The sequence below is a fragment of the Sminthopsis crassicaudata genome, chromosome 1 (assembly GCF_048593235.1).
Source record: "Sminthopsis crassicaudata isolate SCR6 chromosome 1, ASM4859323v1, whole genome shotgun sequence".
NCBI classification, from domain to species: Eukaryota; Metazoa; Chordata; class Mammalia; order Dasyuromorphia; family Dasyuridae; genus Sminthopsis; species Sminthopsis crassicaudata.
In genome coordinates this window covers 675,374,483-675,395,595 of record NC_133617.1, presented here as the reverse complement: position 1 = coordinate 675,395,595, position 21,113 = coordinate 675,374,483, and the positions used below count along the sequence as shown (strand labels likewise).

The window sequence follows — 21,113 nt, the reverse complement described above, 5'->3', positions numbered from 1 at the left end:
GTTTTGATAAGCTTTTGTATGGCTCTTTGTTTCCAGGTCCTATTCTCCTTCGATGCTATTGTTTATACGTTCTCCTACTTGCGGTAAATGGCATAACTGAATGTTTCACATTTGCCTCTATGAGCAAAGAGGAAGTCGACAGGTGGGTAACTTAAGAATTGTATTGTATTGCTGAGAATAGCTAAATCATTCACAGTTCTTCATCAAACAATATAGCACAAGCACAACACACAATTGCTGTGTATTCTCAGCAGTACAATGATCCAGGACAATCTCAAAAGAGAAATGATGAAATATACTATCTACCATCAGCAAAAGAACTTAAAGTGATTGAATACAGACTGAAGCATGGTATTTTTTCCTTTCTTTTGTTTTGTTTTTTTCTTTTGGTCAAGTCTTCTTATATAAATGTTTTACCATAATTGCACATATATAACCTATATATGATTGCTTACCATCTTAGGGGTATAGAAAGAAAAGGGATAGATAGAAAATTTGGAACTCAAAATTTTAAATAAAAATGTTTAAAAATTAGAAAAAGAAAGTGCAAATTTAGCTCTTAGGAAAATGAAATAATTTACCAATTTGTCTACCTCAAAGTGAGGTTCTGTTTATCTTTGGATCTTTTCAAAACAATTGGTTATGACATTCTCATAATATAGATATGATACAATTAATATTTTATTATTAACATTACAATCCTTTGAGGACAAGGATTGTCTTTTGCCTCTTTTTATATCCTAGGCTCCAAATACAGTGCCTGGCATATGGTAGGTACATAATACATTTTTAGTGATTGATATTATCGTATCTGTTATATAGATAGATAGCAAATTCAAAAAATTAGACCACTCTGATGCTGAGTGAAATGAGCAGGACCAGGAGATCATTATATACTTCAACAACAATACTATATGATAATCAATTCTGATGGACATGGCCCTCTTCAACAATGAGATGAACCAAATCAGTTCCAGTAGAGCAGTAATGAATTGAACCAGCTACACACAGCGAAAGAACTCTGGGAAATAAGTATGATCCACTACATAGAATTCCCAATCCCTCTATTTTTGTCCACCTGCATTTTTTATTTCCTTCACAGGCTAATTGTACACTACTTCAAAATCCGATTCTTTTTGTACAGCAAAATAACTGTATGGGCATATGTATATATATATATAAATATATATATATACATATAGTATTTGACTTATACTTTAACATATTTAACATGTATTGGTCAACCTGCCATCTGGGGAAGGGGGTGGGGGGAAGGAGGGGAAAAGTTGGAACAAAAGGTTTTGCAACTGTCAATGCTGAAAAATGAATTATGAATATATCTTATAAATGAAAAGCTATATAATAATAATTTAAAAAAAGAATTGGAAAAAAATTAGTCCACTTTTTTAGAATCATAAAGGAATCTGAAGAAGTAGGAAAAGAACTCATTCCCTTCCTATTCAGTGTTATCAGAATCTAGACCCATTAGGATGGGTCATTTCACCCCTTTAGCCCTAAATTCCACAAATGGGGAGTTAGTAGTGTTCAGAAGTGCCATCTGCAGGTGTGTGTATTTGAAAATGGGAACTCAAAAGAAAAAAATAAAAGAGGAAAAGAAGAGAAGGTGTCTTCCCATGGCTTTTTTCATTGTTAACTTCATACAAGAAATCCTTAATCTTTTGTTGTGTATTGGACTCTTTGGCAGTATGGTAAAAATCTGTGGATCCCTTCTCTAAATAATATATTTTTAAAAAATTCATAATTGAAGGAAATAATAAATTTCAGTTAGAGTTGTAATTTTTTCCCCCATCCAAGTTCACAAGACACTCTGAAATTTCTTCATGTATCTATATACCCCTGCAACCATGATCTTAGTGCCAGGTTAAGAATCCCTGACTCAGGAATACTTATGTATATATCCATATAACAATCTATCTTGTGTCCATCTTTTTGAAGGGAAAGTTTTTTTGGTATACTGTAATTTCAGTATTATTGAAGTTTTTTTTTTCTCTAGTTTTCTATACATGTAAGTCTGTCTACTTATCTATGTGTTTCTGTATGTGTGTTTATATATGTACATATACAAATATACATAGAAAGATTGAACAAGCACTGAGTACTGTATATGAGAAAGTCAATTAAAATGCCAAACTTATAAAAATGGGAGGGGGGGAGAAGGAGATTTGTTGCAACCAAACTGTAGAATATACTCACTAGCTATTTGTTTTCCTCCCACATCTATTCCAGCTAAATTATGTTCCAGTGAACTAAAGGAAATTTATATTATTTAACTTGTAGCGGAGTTTCTACAACATTGACATAATTATTTTCATGTTAATATTCAATATTAATGCTAAGCAGAGTGTCTTCCTAATAGACCTTTCAGCTGGTCTTTAACTTTTTTGAAAGTTAAAAAAAAAATTGTGATCCTTAAACATATTAGTCCAGCAGATTTTTTCCAAAAATTTTACATTTCTGTTATATTCTTCCCCATCCTCATTTTTACCTACTGTTCTAACTTTATTTCAGTAACTGACATGAATTCAATTAAACAGACATTTATTAAATACCTACTTTATAGAAAATACTTTGGTAAGTCCTAGAGAGGATAGAATCCTTAGCCAATGTTCAATGATTACCTGCTATTCAGTATGGTAGGGAAATAAATATATACACAAATAATGATCATGTACAACAATATAGTAAATGCACTTGAGAGGTGCAAAACAAATGGCTCTGTGAGGTCCAAGGGCTTAGACAGAATTGAGTTAGTTAATAGTGTCAAGATCAATAGCAAACACTTTGAATGGAAATAATTGTGGTATGGGCTGTTGAATACCTTATTCCCACAGGAATTGTATGAACAATAACTAAAATTATTTCATCATTTGACATTATTAACTGCGAATTTTTTTTTACTAAATGGAAGAAAAACTTCAATTTGAAAGATAGATATAGAAGAGTAAAAACTTAATGGAAAATGCAAGACTTGAAAAAATCAATCTTAAACGAACCAAGCTGAGATCAGTCAATGTGGAAGAGACCTTTTTGGAGAGGCTGTGTTTTTGTCTTTATTGTATCAATTTTATTTTAGTCAGCAGAAAATAAACATAGGACTCATATTCTTTACATCTCTAAGTCATCTATGTGACTGTGAAGATGTGGTCTCCTGTAGAGAGCAGAGTAGTAGTGAAAGTCTGGTTATGTGTTACATTGCTTGTTCTTTTATCAAGGACTCTATCTATATAGGTATCTAGGTAGAACAGCCTCTTAAAGATTTTAGAGAGATAGAAAAGTTGGCAAATTGGACTGTTGGATAAATTCAATTAAACTTTGATTAATACCTACTTCTGTGTGCCAAGCACCCTAGGCAAGAACAAAATAGTCTCTCCTATCAAAAAGGCAGTGAGAGGGTGCCAGGTGCACAGAACTTCCAGCCTGGAGTCCTAAGGACTTAAAGTCAAACTTTCCCTCAGGCACTTATTGCATGACTAGGCAAGTCACTTCACCGCTATCTGCCTCAGTTTCTCAATTGTAAAATAGTGATCATAATAGCACCTACCTTCCAAGAGGTAGTGTTAGAAACAAGACCCAGAGTCAGTTTCAAAGTCTGTGATGTTTTATTGGAAGAGTAAGCAAGATTGAAGGAAGCAGCCTTTGATTCTTATGGGAAATGGGCATACTAGTTATGGAAGCCAGAGGAGGTTATTCCCCTCCTTAGAAGAACAATTCCTGGGACCTCTAGGAACACCCTCTTCCTCACTTTATTGTGTCTAAATTTATATTATTGCTCCCCCCTGAGCAGAGAAGATATTAAGTATGAGCCTTATTAAGCAAGCCCCATAAAGAAAAGCCTTCTCCTGGTCATGGATCCTGGCAATTTAAGCCAGTTTCTAGCCTATGCTCCTTTATCAAAAATTTGGAGCCAAGTGAGTCTCTTCTTAAAGTTCATTGGTCAGTGATACTTATTATCTCACATTACCTTGAGGCTTACAACATTCTGTGTAAGAATGCTTAGCTTTTCAATATTTCTCATTGTCTCATCAAGGTTTCTGAGGAATTGAATTTTAACTGTTCTGTGGAAATCTAACCTTGTTTGTCTCACAGTAGAGATAATCAAGTGAAATAATATTCATAAGCGCTTATTAGCACAGTGCCTGGGACATAGTAGGCTCTTAATAAAGGTTTATTCCCTTCTCCCCTGCCTACTTCTAGACAAATCAAACAAGCCTTTTTGTAGAAAGTACCACCTGAGCTGTGAATTAAAGGAAGTTAGGTGTTCTGAGAAGCAAAGATGAGAATAAACTACTTGTTTAAAAATGCAAAAAAGAGGAAAGGAAAATCCATTTTACACAATGGGAAATAGGTCCTTATGACTGGGCTGCAGAGTTTTTGAAAGGGAATAATATGAAGTAAATAAAGAAATTTATAAAATGTATAAAAGTGCTTACTATTAGACAGGCCCTGTATTAATTGTTGAGGATACAAAGAAAGGTTAAAAAAAAAAAAACCAAAACAACAAAAAAAAAAAAACAGGTTCTGCCCTCGAAGGAACATTCTAATGAGGGGAGAGGGTATAGGTAAATAGTATAAACAAGATAAAATATGTGGGAGCCACTCTGCCTTAAATACCAGGCTGAGGAGTTTATATTTTATCCCTGAGACAAATGAGAACTATTGAAGAATTTTGAACAAGAGGCAAACATGTTTCAGAACTATATATGAGGAATAGTAATTTGGTAGCTGTGTGAAGAATAGATTGGAAAATGAAGAATTAGAAACAGGAAAACCAATTAAGAGGCTTTTTGCTTTTATGCCAAGCAAGAGGTGATGAGAGTTTGCACTTAAAGCAACAGCTTTGCAAATAGAGAAAAGGGATAGATGCCAGAAATATTGTAAAGGGAGAATCAATAGGATTTGGGATATGATTAGATATGTCAAGTGAGAGAGAATGAAGAATCAATTACTTTAAGATTGATTTAAACCTGGGTGATTAGAAAGATGGTTGTATCCTCAAGAAAAATGAGAAATTTGGAGGAGGCATAGATTTAAATAGAAGATATTAAATTCCATTTTGGGCATGTTAAGTTTGATATGCCTGATGCATGCAGGAAAACATGTCTAGTAGGCAACTGATGAAGTGAGACTAGAATTCAGGAGAAATTAAGGCTGAATTTATGGATTTGGGAATTGTCTGAACAAAGCAACAGAGCAATTATTAGGCACCTGTTATGAAGGTGCTGTGTGCTAGGCAATGGTAGATAAAAATTCAAAGAAAAAAAAATCACTACTCTCAAGCAATTTACATTCTAATGGGAATTGAACATATAAGAGTGAGTGAAGTCACTAAGAGAAATAGAGCCAAGAGAAATTAAGACCCAGGACACATTTATAGGAGAAACTATATAGGAAACTGAATGATGGTATATCAAAGGAAACAGAGAAGGGGCCAATAAGAGGAACAGGATCACAAGCCAAAGGAATGGAAGGATCTAGGAGAAGGATCTGATTAAATAATTATCAGATAGTTCATAGAGATTCTTGGAGAGAACAAGTTCGATTGAATGGTGGGGTCAGAAGCTTGAATTTGAGAAATTGAGAAGTCAGGCTTTGGAAGCAACAAGATTAGATAAATCTTTTGAGAATTTTGGCTATGAAAAGGGAAAAAATAGAAGACATCAATTTCCAAATAAATTTTTTAAAGGATAGAGACTACCTTGGCATGTTTTAGGTGGGCAGGAAGAAGCCATTGAGTAAAGAAGGATCAGTGATGATCAAAAAAGAAAAACAAGAGGATGAGCTCCTGAGAACAAGGCAGGGCTCTCAGAAGTAGATCTAGGTGGGGAAAAAAAAAACAAAAAACAAATAAAAAACAAAAAAAAAACAAAAAACCGGGAATATCTGGAAGAGAGAATTGGAAATGACAAAATCTAGAAAGATTAAGGTGTCAAATAAGAGAAAAGAGGGAGTTTGGTGTAGATGACTTCTGTTTTCTCAGTAATACATAAAGCCAGGCCCCTTAGGTAGGAGGTGATGTTAGAGTTTGAGGAGTAAAAAGAAGACTTAAAACAGCATCTCTGGGAGATGTTATAGTTAATCAAGAAAGAATAAAAGGATTATTTTGCATAAATAAGAAGCAGTTGATAGTAGTTAACATAAATATGTAGTGGAACCACTCAGGATGATTATATAGCTTTATCTAGCATCGTTGACCAGTATGTGAAAGAAATAGAAGGTGGAACAATGCAAAAATGAAGTTTGGCAAGTTGTGAAAAGGCAAAGGATTCAAGAGTAGAATAGCATCTTTTTCAAGGGTTGTATCATTTGAAATAATCTATTTAATGGGCTTGTAAACCTTAAATTGCTAAACAGATTTAATTATTCTAAATTCAAAACCATGAAGAAAAGAAAGTGAAATGGACTGGGAAAAAAGAATGGAGTAGAGGGACTGAGGCTTCTAGTGAGGACAAAGAATAGATTAAGTAGAGTGAAGTAGAAAGAAAGATATGATCGTATAGAAAGTTATGATTAGAGGAGGAAATATAAGAAGATGAAGATAGCACAGTTATAAGCAATGATAAGATCTAAGATATAGTCATCTTTTAGTATGATGAGGTAGAATGAAGACAAAGGTAATAATACTTGAGAATATTGAGTAATGGGGAGACCATAGTGTTCAAATGAAAGCCAACATGTGTATTAAAAATTTCAAATATCAATGTGCATGGATTGAGTTGGAAAAGAAAACTGAGTACTAATGTCTTCTCATTTGCTCTCTTTTTTATATTTATATCAACCATTTTTTAAAATTTTGGAATTTTTTTCTTTGTAATATCTTGCTATGCATTCCAGAATGCCTTTAAATTTTTATCAGCATTTATTTGGTTTTGTCCAAATGCTTTTCCAAATCTCATTTTTGTGCTATTTCCATATCCTGATATAATAGACACATACTAAAATCCAAATGTGGCAGTTCCAATGTCACTGAATAAAGATCTGTTTCATTTTATTTCTCTTTTTGTTTCCCTTTCAATTCATCTATGACTATTTTGAGATGACCAGGCCTTGTGTAGCTTCATTTTCAACTCCACTGATTTTTTGCTTTTCTTCACTTCTCCTCCTTCACAGCATTTTCCCAATGAATTTGAGATATAAATTGGTTTTGACTTTGGTTGATCTTTCCTTTTGAAGTTTGGTAAAAGAAGTTTCACTCATGAAATGTATGACCAGAAAAGATAATGGGCCAGTTAAATAACAAGTGAGAAGTAAACAGATGGACAGCTTGATCACAAAGTATTAAAAAGCCAAAGGAAGGTCTCCAGGGTATTAAGTAGATCTTCTATAAATATATGGAAATACCTGTTCAAAAATTGCGCACATGAATGCAATCCATGTACATCCATTGAAGTTTACATTGATCAGTAACTTATTTATGTGACAGGCACTGTACAAAGAACTGGGAATGCAGAGACAAAATGGAAATAGTCCCAACTCACAAGGACTCATGAGGGAAACAACAGTATTAATATCATTATATACATGATAGATAGAAGGACAAAGTAACCTTAGAGGAAAAAGTCTTTTACAGAGCCTATTCTTGAAGAAAACTGGGGATTCTATGGGATGGCAGGAGAACATTACTGGCAAAAGGGGATAATAATACAAAGGTTTGGAGCTAGACCAAGCCTGATGTGTGAACATCAACCTGGCCAGCATGGCTAGACCAGTGAATATGTGAAGGAAAATGATATGTAAGAATACTAAAAAGGTATAAGAAAAGTTTTAAATGCCAATGGCAGAGTTTACATTTGATCCTAGAGTAATAAGGAATTCATTGAATAAGGGTATGACATGACCCAATTTACACTTGAAGAAAATTACTTTGATGGCTCTGTAGTGAACAGATTGGACTAAGGAGAGACTGAAGTCAACGAGATTAATTAGGAGGCTATTGTAGTAGTCCTGGCAAAAGATGATGAGGACATGTATTAGGTAAGTGAATAGGGAGAAGAAAGTACAATGTATACAAGGAATGTTGTGGAGATAGAAACATTTGGCAATAAACTCTATGTGTTAGGTAAGTGAGCATAAGAAATTCAGGTTTCACTGAAATTATAGATCTGGATTTCAAGGATGGCAATGTAATAGTGAAATTTGGAAGAAGCTAATGACATGTTTTTGACATGTTGAATTTGAGATGTCTATAGGACATGTGGCTGAATATAGAGGATCCTTTGAATAACAAGATTTTTAATTACTTAATTTAACAAGTATTTTAGCAAATTTAATAAATTTATTGAAGTTGATTTCTCAGAATATTACACACACACACACACACACACACACACATAAAAGAATTTTTGTTCCATCTTATTAAGCAATCTGCCATATATAGAACAATAGAAGTTTATACAATATGTGGCTACTGATTCTAAAAGATGCATAAAATGATATTTAATTTGTTAAACTCCTTTCACTGCTCAAGCATGGTATCTTTTTTAAAATCTCAGTTTTTCTACTAAGTCCCAATTTTAAATCTAATCTTTTTTGAGTATTGAGAAAGAAGCATTAAAATTAATTTTCTGTTTATGTTAACTAAACCTTGAAGAACAATAATTACTGTCACTATGAAATAATTTTTACATTGATTGAGAAAGTGGTATTTTAATGGCTTCTTTCACGTTTGCTTTTTCTTTTTTTTTTCCCCAGAAGAGTATGATGCTTTTAAGTTTATAGATGTGAGCTTTGGTTGAAACTAATTGGGAAGTGCATCAGCTATAGATTGCTCTGATGAAAGACAGCAGAATTCTTCATTATCAGTTGTACCAACAGCCTGAAAGTTGCTTACTCTAGTATTCTAAACTGAGCAGGTTATAATATGGAATTAATCTCTGCTCTCATGAGTTAGTTGTTAGTTTCATCCAATTTACCATTTACAGGGGTATGTGACTTTGAAGGTTTCATAAAACTGTTTATTCCATGCCAAGAAATGATGTATTAGGCCTTCCAAAGACATAGTTTCAGAGAAATGGAATTATAAGTGGTAATATAAATTACAGCTCATTGATTGGAAAAAAATGTCAAAGAACTATACCTTTCTAAACCTTATTATCATTGGCATTAGCTGCAGTATGAAGTTGGTCTTTCTAATTAATTAAGCATTTGGCTCATGCGTTGGGTTCTAATTCTAACACTGGCACTAGCTTGTTTTATATCTCTGAGCAAGTTCTTCTCTTATATAGGTTTTGGTGCTATCTTCTATAATATCAGTAGATTGGACTAAAGGATTTCTAAGCACCCTTCCAGCTCTGACATTTAATGGTGGTTGTGGCTTCTGTTCTCAGATTGTCCACTAAGACTTTGTCTTGTGTGAGAAGAAAATAAGCTCCTTCTCTAGAAGTCTAATCAAAGGGCCGATCATTGAGATTCTTCAACTGGTAAGAAAAGGATTCATGAGTATTGATCTGATTTGGCCAAACAAAAGAAATAGATGTCTATTAGGAGGGCACAGTTCTGCCAAACACTATATGAATCCAATCACAGTTTGAAGTGGCCCTGAAAGTAACAATACTGGCAGAATTTCTAGACTAGGAAAAATCCATGGGAGTAGAAGGTTGTTTGTTCTACCATGCTGTAAGGCTCATTTTCTCTGGCTCTTAGTTTCCTTTATTAAGAAATGAATGTCTTAGAGTGCCTATAAAATCATGTAATAAATAGAAACAATATAAAACACGGATAGAATATGAAACATATATCTTCATTTCCAAGTTTATAAAACTGAAGAAATTGTGCTAGAAAATCTCTCAAGGCCTCTTAACTCATACAAAATTTGTGAGTCTTTATTGATTAGAATATGTGTTAGAAAAGCACCAAAAAAATTTCATTCATGAGGGAATTATCTACATTTCTGGCATGAAATTTAATACTCACTTTAAAATAAAATATTCTGCCTTGATTAACACTGTCACTGCCTGTGACAGTTTTATTACATTTTACATTATATTTGAATTCCATATTCATTCTTATAATTCACAACAGGGACTCAGTCAATGTTGATATGTGTGCTAATAAGTGAAAAGGCCCCACTTAAACCATTAATTTTTGGTCTAAAAATTAAGGGATATTGTGATTTTAAATTTCCCAATTCTTTTCTGGTCTATTAGATCTGTACTATGTATTATGTTTTCTGTCCTTGAAAAGAATAAAAGAAGGCCAAAGTATAGATGATATAAGTAGCTTGTGTAGCTTCATTTGCTTCCCTCTCTTACAGGTACAATTTTATTATGCTGGCCCTGTCATTCACATTCTTGCTGTCTTCCTATTTCCTGACCAAGTGGCAAGGCAGTGTGGGCTTCATCTTTGCCAACTGTTTTAACATGGGAATTCGGATTGCACAAAGCATTCGCTATATCTATAGGTACTTCAGAGAGAGTCCTTACAGGCCACTGGCAGGCCTGCTTCCTTCACCGTTTCTAATTGTAGTTTACATGCTTTGTGGAGTGGTTACTGGCATTTCAGAGGTAAGTTTCCCTTCTTTTTTCACACACACTCTCTCAGGCCATACCCCTGTTTCTTTTAGTATTGTCTAACTTGAGGTGCCTACCATGATAAGTATTTGTTCAATCCCACTCAACTTTGGATTTTGTTCTTCCTAAATGTTTACTTTGTCAGTGATAGACCATGCAATAAAATGTCAGGCTTGTGTGCATAATAGATTAAATTCTTATTAGTTGGTTTGAATAAACAGCTAGAGATAACAAGACCTTTATTTTTCCATCAGTTACTTCTAGAAGTGGGCTGTCTCTCAGCTTCTCTAACAATAAGCAATTATTTATGGTCCTAGTGGAATTTCTGGAGTGAAATGTTAGGAGAGTTGGATTGGGCTAAACGTTCCTGGCTCTAATGATGTTTTCTTTCCCTTTAGGTGTTTTTGTGCTGTGAGAGAGGCTGGCTGGCCAGGCTTCTGCACATCATTGTGGGGGCTTTGTGTTTGGGAGCTACCCTTGTGACTGTGTTCTTCACAGAGACCAAGCTTATCCTCTTTATTCGAACTCAGTTCCTACCCAAATATACCCAGAAAAAAACATGAACATATAAGAGGACCAGTTCCTATATTTAGTTCTACAGGCCTATCAGAATGGTTTGTGGTGCAGAAGCTCATTTCCTGTTCAAAGGAAGAATATCATGAAAATCCACTGAGGTTCTGGTATTAACAAAACCATAAGTTTATAAGAAACTAGAAAGTGAGAACCCATTGGAAAATAATAGACGTAATATTTGGTTTATGTTTCCAATCCATCTGGAGTTTTAAATGTTAATGAAGGATATAATTTTTAAACAAAAATGAAATTAATAGTAGCATTTCCTATTGTCTTTTCATCATTTTGTACTGATTTGGTTTTTTTTTTCCCTTTGTTGATTCCTTTTTGGTCTCATCTAGCTTAATAGCTAATTATATAATTTCTAGTTTTTTTAGCTTTGAGTAAACATTGAACCCTCCAAAAGAGATCTGATTATTTAACTGAGCTTAAAAACATTTAATTCATTTCTTCAAGAAAGGAAGAATGCAGAGTTTTGCTTTCAAAACAGAAATTAAGATACTTGAGTGATACTTTTGTTGACTTGAGCCATCAATGTGATCTTTTCTTTCAGAGAAGAACATATGTCATCCATCCCACAAGCCAGGAAAAAGAAGCATGTAGTCTTTCTGAAAAGCATGTTTCTAAGAAGCTTGAATTATTAGGAAATAAATAAAAAGGAATTCAGGAAAGTAAAATATAGAATTCAGGATAGAAGAAGGATAACATTTACTTTTAAGTTGATTATAAATAATTAGACTGACCATCCAAAAAACATGGGATTTTGAAGAAAGAGAGCACCAAAAATGAGCTACCTTTGGTTCTACAGCCAAATGTTGTCTTTGTAGTTGACCTGCACTTTTTATAGGGAATGAAAATAGTACAGAAAAGCAACTTTGACTGAACATCTTTCTTTTCTGTATTTCTCCCTTTTTAAAAAAACATAATATTTAAACAGTATAACAGTATAACTTAACAGTATAAACAGTATAACAAATATGTCAGTAATAAAACATCTGTGACTTACATTGGCACGAAAGCTCCCTCTGCCAATTCCAATTGCATACTGTTTAAGTTAGTAGAGAAGTTTTAGACAGTTGCAGGAAGCTTAGATAGATTCAGTGACTTGCCTTTGGTCACACAGCTGCTGAGTCTTCCTGACTCCAAATCCTATACTCTTTATCTACTAAGCTTTGTTGTCTCTCCTTTATTGTAACAAATAGCATTCTGACATTTTATTCATGAAAGATGGCGCCTTTGCAACATGACCAACCCAAGTTGTTGGCTCTCTTATTTCTACTTTTAGTTACGACAATAAATATGATAAATTTCCAGCCTAACCCAAGAATAGAGCTGACCCATGATGCTCAGAGCGTAGAAGGATATATAGAATAATAATGGAAATTCAATTTCAGTCAGTCAGTCATCATTTGACCACACAGAGCTCATACTTTGTCCAAGGTCATGTGCTAAACATAAACACTGTGGGACATCAAAAGATGGATAAGACATTGTCATTAATACCCCCATATTAGCCATGTAAAAAGGAAAAAATAGAGTCATCATCTGGGGCCTCTAAATAGCATTCCTTAGCTTTGCAAAAGTATGTCTTCTGTGAGTTTCCCAAACCCATGGTACTCTGCCACCAGAATAAACTTCAGGTTGTGCCCATTAGAGCACACCCTTTCTAGTCATTGTTCTAAAGATTCAGGCTGCTATTATAAGTCTTCTCCAGTAACTTCCCAAGTTCCTTGGAGCTGAAAATCTCCCAAACTTTTGTCCCTTTAATCCTTTTTTTTTTTTTTTTTTTTTTTTTTTTTTTTTGGCTGGGGCAATTGGGATTAAGTGACTTGCCCAGAGTCACACAGCCAGGAGATGTTCAGTGTTTGAGATCAGATTTGAACTCGGGTCCTCTTGTCTTCAGGGCTAGTCTTTGATCCCTTTTGATGGAGGTAGTAACAGACTAAGTTGGAGAATCTCATTCTACTGAGCTATATTCCTGGTTCTCATCTTCATGGCCACTTCCATTCTCTTCCCTTCTATTACTGATCTTGGTGGGATTTGACACATTCCCCCCTCACCCCCCCCTCACCCCCGGTTTCTTGGTTGAAGACCATTCTTGGCTGTGGTCTGTTAGTCCCTTTCTCCAAAAGCAACTCCACATTCACTTGTATTTTTTATAGTTTTTTTCATGATATTTTTTGTTTTTATGTCATCACTTTGTAATTCCTCCCTCTTCCTCAAGAACCAAAGAGCCAAGAGAATTTTTAAAAAGAAAGAAAAAGAGGAATAAGAGAATTTGTATTATTTATTTCACCACCTATTTTACTTTTCTTTACCACTTACTAGACAAATACTCCCTTCAGTTTCCTTTCTGTCCCACTAGAGGGCTTGCCTGTAGTTATTATATCAGATCATTCTATCACAATTTTCTTTGAATTATCCTTCTCCTATTTCAACCACCAAAACTCTAAGTCATTCAAATACAGTTTTGCTATCAATGTTTTATGCTAAGCATGACTCAGGCCATTCCAATACTTTAGGTCTGAGACTGGAACAAAATGAGTTACTTAAAGGTCATCTAACAATAAAAGATATCATGGTTAAGAAAACTCAGTAAAGATACAACACCAATTTCGTTGTTTATTTACCCATCCCATCCCCAATCTTCATATAAAAGCCAATCTAGTCATTAAGCAAGTTGGTGACTCACATGGCAATGAGACATCTGTCAAGTCTGAAGGACACTGACTCCTCTTGGGCTGACATTTTATACCCTAGGCAACTAGGACAGGATTTCAGTAGTTTGTACATTAGTCCTCTGGACCTTCAAGTCTCAGGAACATTTTTCTCACGACTGCCAGCCCATTTTGTGACTCATATCCACGTTTTTCCTGGACATTTCCATAGAAGGTACACAACTGCACTGGAGATTGTTATAATTATTCTTTGTAGCATAAAAACACCAGTGGGTAAATGACCTAACCATTGGTTGTCATTTTTTCCCATGTGACCAATCCATCATCTTTTATTTTTTCCATGCATTCCTTTGATAATGTTCTCTATACCTGTTCTCCTTTGTTAAATTGTTGGGGGGGGGGGAAGTACTTTACATTGTGTTTGGTATCAGTTTCACTAGAGGCATATATTTCTCATACATAATCCGTATCATGCAGTTGCAAAAAGTCTCCCAGATTTACATAGTAACATAATACAGTCAGGGAAGAAAAAAAGTTCTTATGTACTCCCAAAATCAATCTCAGCGGTTATTTCTGGTTTAATGTTTACATGTAAATGTTTCAGACCAGGACAGAATTGTCTAAAGGAAGCAAACTCAAAAGTTCTTTTTATAGTATTAACAATTTAGGACATGATATATGATCTCAAAAATCCTCATGTAAGACTTGAGCAGTTGCAAATTTCTTAACAAATAGCTTACTTTGTTTTGTTGTTACGTTTGTTCTTTTGTTTTGTATCACAACTCTCCTGACACTCATTGAAGCTTATCTATACCCGGAGAACTAAATTTCTTAATTTCTTCTAAACAATTCCTGTTTTTTCCCACTGTGTGGCAGCCTTTTTAATACCTTTTTTTTTTTTTTTTTTTTTTTTTTTTTTTTTAACGAGTCTTTGTTTCAGGGAGAAGTTTGAAGTCATTGTTATTCAGGCATGTCCAACTAACTCTTCATGACCCTGTGGATCTTATCACACAAGGCCATTCTGTTCTCCACTATCTCCCAAAGTCTGTCCAAACTTATGTTCATCACTTCCATATACTATCTGTTGTATTCTTCCATCCCTTTCTCCTTTTCTCTTAAATGTTTCCTGTTTTCTGATTCCAAAGTATTTAAGCTTCAGTATTTGTCCCTCCAATGAATAGTCAAGAGTTAATTTCTTTAAGTATTGATTGACTTGATCTCCTTGTTGTCCAAGGAACTCTCAAAAGTGTTCTCCAGTGTCACAATTTAAAAGCATCAATTCTTCAGTGCTCAATTTTCCTTATAAGTCCAACTCTCACAAGTACATTGTTACTGGAAAAACCATTACTTTGACTATATGGACCTTTATTGGCAAGGTGATATTTCTGCTTTTTAGATGCTGTTCATGTTTGCCATAGTTTTCCTTCAAAGAGCAGGAGTAATAATTTCATAGCTGCAGTGCTATCTGCAGTAATCTTTAAGCCCAAGAATTTAAAATTTTTTCCTTATCCCACTATTTGCAGGAAAGTAGTAGCCCCAGATGCTATGATCTTAGTTGTTTTATTTTTTTAATTGTTAAATTTTAAACTTAAGTCATTAAGTAGAACTATGCCCATTCCTTTCAGTACTAGGCCCAACTTGTGGTCTATTTGTAGTGCTTGTTTAAGATACTAATAGACAAATTCCTGAGTTTGTCCATTCAAATATATATTTGTCCAAACAAAAGTCATTTTTCATTCACTTGGATTTTCCTGTTGTCAAATCAATCTCATTTTTTTTTTTTTGATACTTAATTGTATTTTTTTTCCAATTACATGTAAAGGTAATTTTCAGCATTCATTTTTTTTTTAAGATTATGGAGTTCCAAATTGTTCTCCCTTCTCCCCCTTTTATCTCCCCAAGACAGCAAGTAATCCGATATAGGTTATATATGTATAATCATGTTAAATATATTTCCACATTAGTCATATTGTGAAGAAGAATAAGAACAAAATGGAAAAATCACAAAAATGGAAAAAAAAAGTGAAAATAGTATACTTTGATCTGCATTCAGATTCCATAGCCTTTCTCTGGATGTAGATGGCATTTTCCATCACAAGTCTATTGGAATTGTCTTGGATCACTATAATGCTGAGAAGAGCTAAGTCTATCATAGTTGATCATCACACAGTATTGCTGTTACTGTGTACAATATTCTAGTTCTGTTCATTCGGCATCTGTTCTTTCTAGATTTTCTGATATCCACCTATTCATCATTTCTTATAGAACAATAGTATTTCATTATATTCATATACCACAACTTGTTCAGCCATTCCCCAGTTGATGGCGCCCCCACAATTGCCAATTCTTTGCCACTACAAAAAGAGTTGTTATAAACATTTTTGTACAGGTAGGTCCTTTCCACTTTTTTTATGATCTCTTTGGGATACAAACTTAATTTTGATCTAGAATATTGGAACCAGCTCAGATGAACTCCAGAGAGCCAGTTGTTAAATTTTCACTATGAACATTTATACCTTGAAAATTGAAAAAATACTACAAATCAGTACTGAATTCATTTGTGTTGATTGTCAAGGCTTAAGAAGTGATAGAGAAAAAAATGATGAAGATTAAATTTAAAATTGAGTCTTCACAGTATATGAGAATATTTGTATATGTGTGTATATATACATATATAAAAACAATTTTTATTATGAGAATGGGTTGTTAAACATTTCATCTCTGCTTTGGAGGTGATTTTATATCCATCTCCTTAAGGAGTCTGCTCCACAAGTCATCCATGGCTTAATACTTTCAGCTCAGTTCAGCCACAGAGACTGTAGAGGCCTGATTATAGGTAGCATCTTCACTAGGACAATGGCACACAACTTCAGCGAGCATATATCTCACTGTGTTATACCTCACTTGATATTAGCGATCGAAGGGTCATTGAATAAGTATCTCTGTTGCTGTCTCTTTCAGGAAATCTTGCTTAGGAGACACCTTGGAGAAGAGCACTTAACTGTGGCACTTTTATTCTACCAAATCAAGTGCTTTCTGTAGTTAACAACCAAGTATTGTGGAGTCTTGTATTTTTATGTTTTTCACTCATTTTTGTGTTGATAAAACCCTGGTCTGCTGTTGGAAATTTCTTGTGAGGGCTTACCCAACCCCTTCTAATACCCTCATCAAAGAAATCATCAATGCAAATACAGATTATTATGATAAAATTTGTATATATTTTTCACCTTTATTGTAAGAGTTGTAAACAAAGAGAGTTTAACGATCTTTTTCTTTTAAAGAATAAAGAACTAAACTACAAACATAGACATTGAGTTGTATAAGGGCATTAAAGACCAGTCCTCTGCCTGCCAAGAGAACATCCTGAGTCCTTGACTTGAAAGAGCCTCTGGGAGATGTAGGGATTAAGTAAGTCTTAAAATAACATTATGTTTTCTCTCACCTGAGGTCCCTGGGGCACAAGGGTGAGCAGAGCCAACATAGTCTATTTGGAAGAAGAGTTCAAATGGATGACTTGAAACTAGAAATGAGGAGAGGACTGTGAGGCAATTGGCCTTTGTATTAGGTGTTTCCTCTACTACTGCTGCCATTTAACTCCCCTGAAGTAACCCTGAGGAAGAGTGGTTGGAAGGAACTTGTGGAACTTTTCAGGATCAAGAACAGTAGCTTATCTCCTTTTCCCTGCCTTCTGCAGGGGGCAGATACTAAGTGCAAAGTTTTCCTTTATTCTAAAATTGATCTCTCAATTTGTGTTTAGTCCATCTTGAATTTGATAGCTATAAATGTCTTTCAACGTAGCTGATTTGGATCTGTGTGCAGCATTTTCTATGAAATGAAAGTTGCAAAAAGAAACAGCAAAGCAGCTAGATAACACAACGGTGAGAACTCTGAACCTGTGTCAGGAAGAACTGAATTCAAATTCAGCTTCAAACACTTAATAGCTGTGTGACTGGGAAAAATCACTTGCCTAGATGCTAATTTTCTTACTTTCTTCATCTATAAAAGGGAAATAGTAGCACCTACCTCCCAGGGTTGTTGTAAGAATTAAGAGATAATTCTATAAGAATTCTATAAGAATTAAGAGATAATAAGTAAGGCACTTTATAAATTTTAAAGTATTTTATAAATGCTAGCTATTATCTATTATTATTATTTAGCTATTATCATAGCTTAAAAAAAGGCAGAAAGCAAATATGAAAATCAGGGGGGGAAATAAATATTCCTTTTTGGGGTGCTAAGAATTATATGAGAATCTTACTGACTTTAAAAAATATATATTTTGCAAAAATGTCTCACAGCTGAGTAAAAACCCCAATCTAGCTTTGTTTATGGGAAAATTAGTTTTCATTGTTGTCTGGTGAGGGCTGGGAAGCTGCTTTGAGTCCTTTTTTGTCTTTCACGTAGTTCCTCCACAAATTCTATGAAGGAGAAGCAGTTACTGGAGAGTTATTCATTTCTGATGTATCGAAGAGAAAGAGAATTGGTAGTGTTCATATTCTAAGTATGGGGACTAGGACCAAGGATTCCCTCCCTTCCTATTATATTTCTATGGATGAATTTTTCCAAATAACTCTCACAGATACCTGACTAAATAATATCATTTTGCATTTTAAAATAACTATGTATAGATGGAGAAAATAGACACAGGGCTTGGTAGTTATTGATATTTTCTCAGATCTCCTTTTATAGGTAATTAACAATATTAGCTAACATATATATAGCAGCTACCATGTGCTAGCCCTATTCTAAGCACTTTATAATTATTTAATCCTCCCAATTACCCTGAGAAGTCAGTATACTTTATAGATGAGGAAACTGAGAATAGGGGGCAAGATGATTGAGAGATTTTCATATTTGAAATATTCCCAGCATGAGGCCTCAGAGCTAGACTGAAAAGAGATTTGTTGATTTATATTTTTATGGCTTTCCCCAAATTAATCTACTTCTAATACTAGTTCCAGTGAGCCTAAGGCAGTCCTGATGAAGATATGGTATTGAGGGGTATAAGTAAACTTGAGTTAGCTTTTCTGAGTCATTTACCTCAGCAAATTCCCTTCCCATTGTTTCTCCAGGGCAACTTTTACACTGTCCCAATGGGTAAAACCTAGAACCATTGATCAAAAGGAATATCCTAATTGAAGGAATGGGGGAAATGATGCTGTGTGCCTGAATTTGAAAGCCAACCAAGAGATGATAATGGGTCCTTCTAAATCAAATACCTTGTACTCCTATTCACTTTAAGACAAAAATGCATGTTCTGACAGAAAATGGGGCAAAGCATTCTAAGAATTCTACAGTTTCCAGACTGTGATAAGCATTAATTTATCTGCTTGTGCACTAAATGTGAAATCCTTGTCCAATAACCAGTGAGTATTGAACTTTTGAAAAGATTGAATCATATCAACCATGGTATTATCATGAATGGAAAGATAAAATTGTAGCTAAATAAAAGGAAGAGTAGCTCAAAATTTCTCCTTGAAAAGACAAACAAAGGATTTGGGGAAGTTATGTTTATTATGTATCTAAAGGCACCAAAAAACATCATTGAATGTTTGCTAATCTCTTTTTGCATAGCTCATGAACTGTTTGCAAAGATATACCATCTACGGAGAGGGTGAAGTAAAGAAATTCTATGAAGAATTTGAAAAAATAATTCCAAATAAAATCAACATGTACTCTAATGAAGAAGTAGTTTTACAGTGGATAGAGGGCTGATCTTACCAGAACACCTGAATTCAAGTATTAAACTGATACAAACTAGCTGTGATCTTGAGAAAATCACTTATTTCTTAAGTGTTCTTGTCAACTCTTTAAGACTATAAATTGCAGGGAAGGTGACAACTTGCACTGGAGTTGAAGTAGAACTGATTCATCACCTGAGAGTTCCTCATACCAACAAATACTTGGTTACTTCAGTGCAAAGGTAAGAGTTAGACAAGGACAGTAAAAAAAAAAAAAAAGAAATGCAAGAAATCAGATAAACAAATCCTTTTCAGATTGTGAAACCTTAAACAGTACAAGGAAACATAAGCAAAAGCTTCTGACCAAATGAGAGGGAGAGTCTGAATTACAAGAAAATTCAAGATAAATCAGGGAAACAAACTGTTGAGGAAAACCTCAATAGTGAAATAACATGACAACATTTGTAGAATGGGACCTGAAGCAGTCCTCAAGGAAAAATTATCTCTGGTCTATATTAAGACAATAGGAAAAGAAAATTAATAGGTAGCAGGTAGCTCTTAAAAACTAGAAAGATTATCATATCATGATGGAAGCCACAAGGAGCATCCAGTAGATATGTGATATGTATGGGATGTAGAAATGAAGTCTTGCTGAAGGTACCAAACTTTCAGAGAGATCAATGGCATTCTAGAAAATGTTTAACAGCTAGCTCTCCAAAAAAAAAAATTGTATATTTTACTTTTCACCCTACACAATCAATTAAATCGACCCCTGATTTATAGTGTTCGCCAACTTCCAAGATATAAATGCTTACACTGAAAATTTAATAATGGGTTCCTGGGAGTCAACACAATTTAGTTCCAGCACACCTTTGCCCCAGATTATGGTTTCCAGATTAATAAAGATTCTGGGAATTATAAGAAGACTGAAGATCATTTTTCTTCCTAAAGAAACCATAGCAAAGCAGGAGTAGAATATTGGACACACAGCAAGAGATGAATGATGTACCAATGAGAATTACTGCTTGCATCACTTCAACTATCTGCTCAAGTGTAAACAAGATAGCTTCCTTTTTTGTTGGCATATCACCAATAAAAACATATCTGAGATCTCTGCACAAACCAGAATTATGTGATCCACATAAAATAATTTGTCCAAAATCAGCTTCTGTTGGTGAGACTGAAGGGTTGGGAGTAGGAAGAAGCATAAAGAGTTGAAAGAGTAGGCACAAATGCACAGAAGACCCCAACTCTGTCCCAATCTCATCACCATATATCAGCTAAACACTGCTTTGACCTTTCTTGATTAAAGGAAAAAAAAATTTCCAAACAAAAGTTATCTTGACAAGTATAGGAGCCATTGGTACAACTAAAAATAAAAGATGGAAGAGCTATTTTTAAAATTTAATACATCATTAAGTAATTAGCTAAATTAATCCCTACTCCTTTTTAATGGAAAAGGGAGAGAAAATAGATTTTATTAAAAATTTTATGTAGTTTTAAAACATGAAGAGTGAGTTGGTTGTGTACAGTGAGTAAAGGTTAAATAACAACCTGTATACTTCAGTGCTACCTTTACAATTTATTTAGTTATTGGTATTTCACAATTACAAATGATCCAGAGCAAAGTTAATGGCAGGTTGGGTTGGGAGGAT

At 34.3% G+C, this 21,113-nt stretch overlaps 1 protein-coding gene across 2 annotated transcripts in view; it reads left to right on the top strand.

Annotated features, from left to right (window-relative positions):
• Positions 1-19,455, top strand: part of RFT1 (RFT1 glycolipid translocator homolog) — a 56,344-nt gene extending 36,889 nt beyond the window's left edge. Inside the window, exons 11-15 of one of the 2 annotated variants that reach the window (XR_012484926.1) lie at positions 37-142; positions 10,271-10,520; positions 10,925-11,206; positions 17,059-17,185; positions 19,352-19,455. Coding sequence is in view for 1 of the 2 variants with exons in the window: in XM_074283532.1 (XP_074139633.1) it covers positions 37-142; positions 10,271-10,520; positions 10,925-11,089 (521 nt within the window). In the remaining variant the exon portion in view is untranslated. Of the gene's footprint in view, positions 1-36; positions 143-10,270; positions 10,521-10,924; positions 11,362-17,058; positions 17,186-19,351 lie in introns of those variants that run through there. The other variant, XM_074283532.1, reaches the window with a different exon arrangement.
• Positions 19,456-21,113: the final 1,658 nt, after the last annotated feature.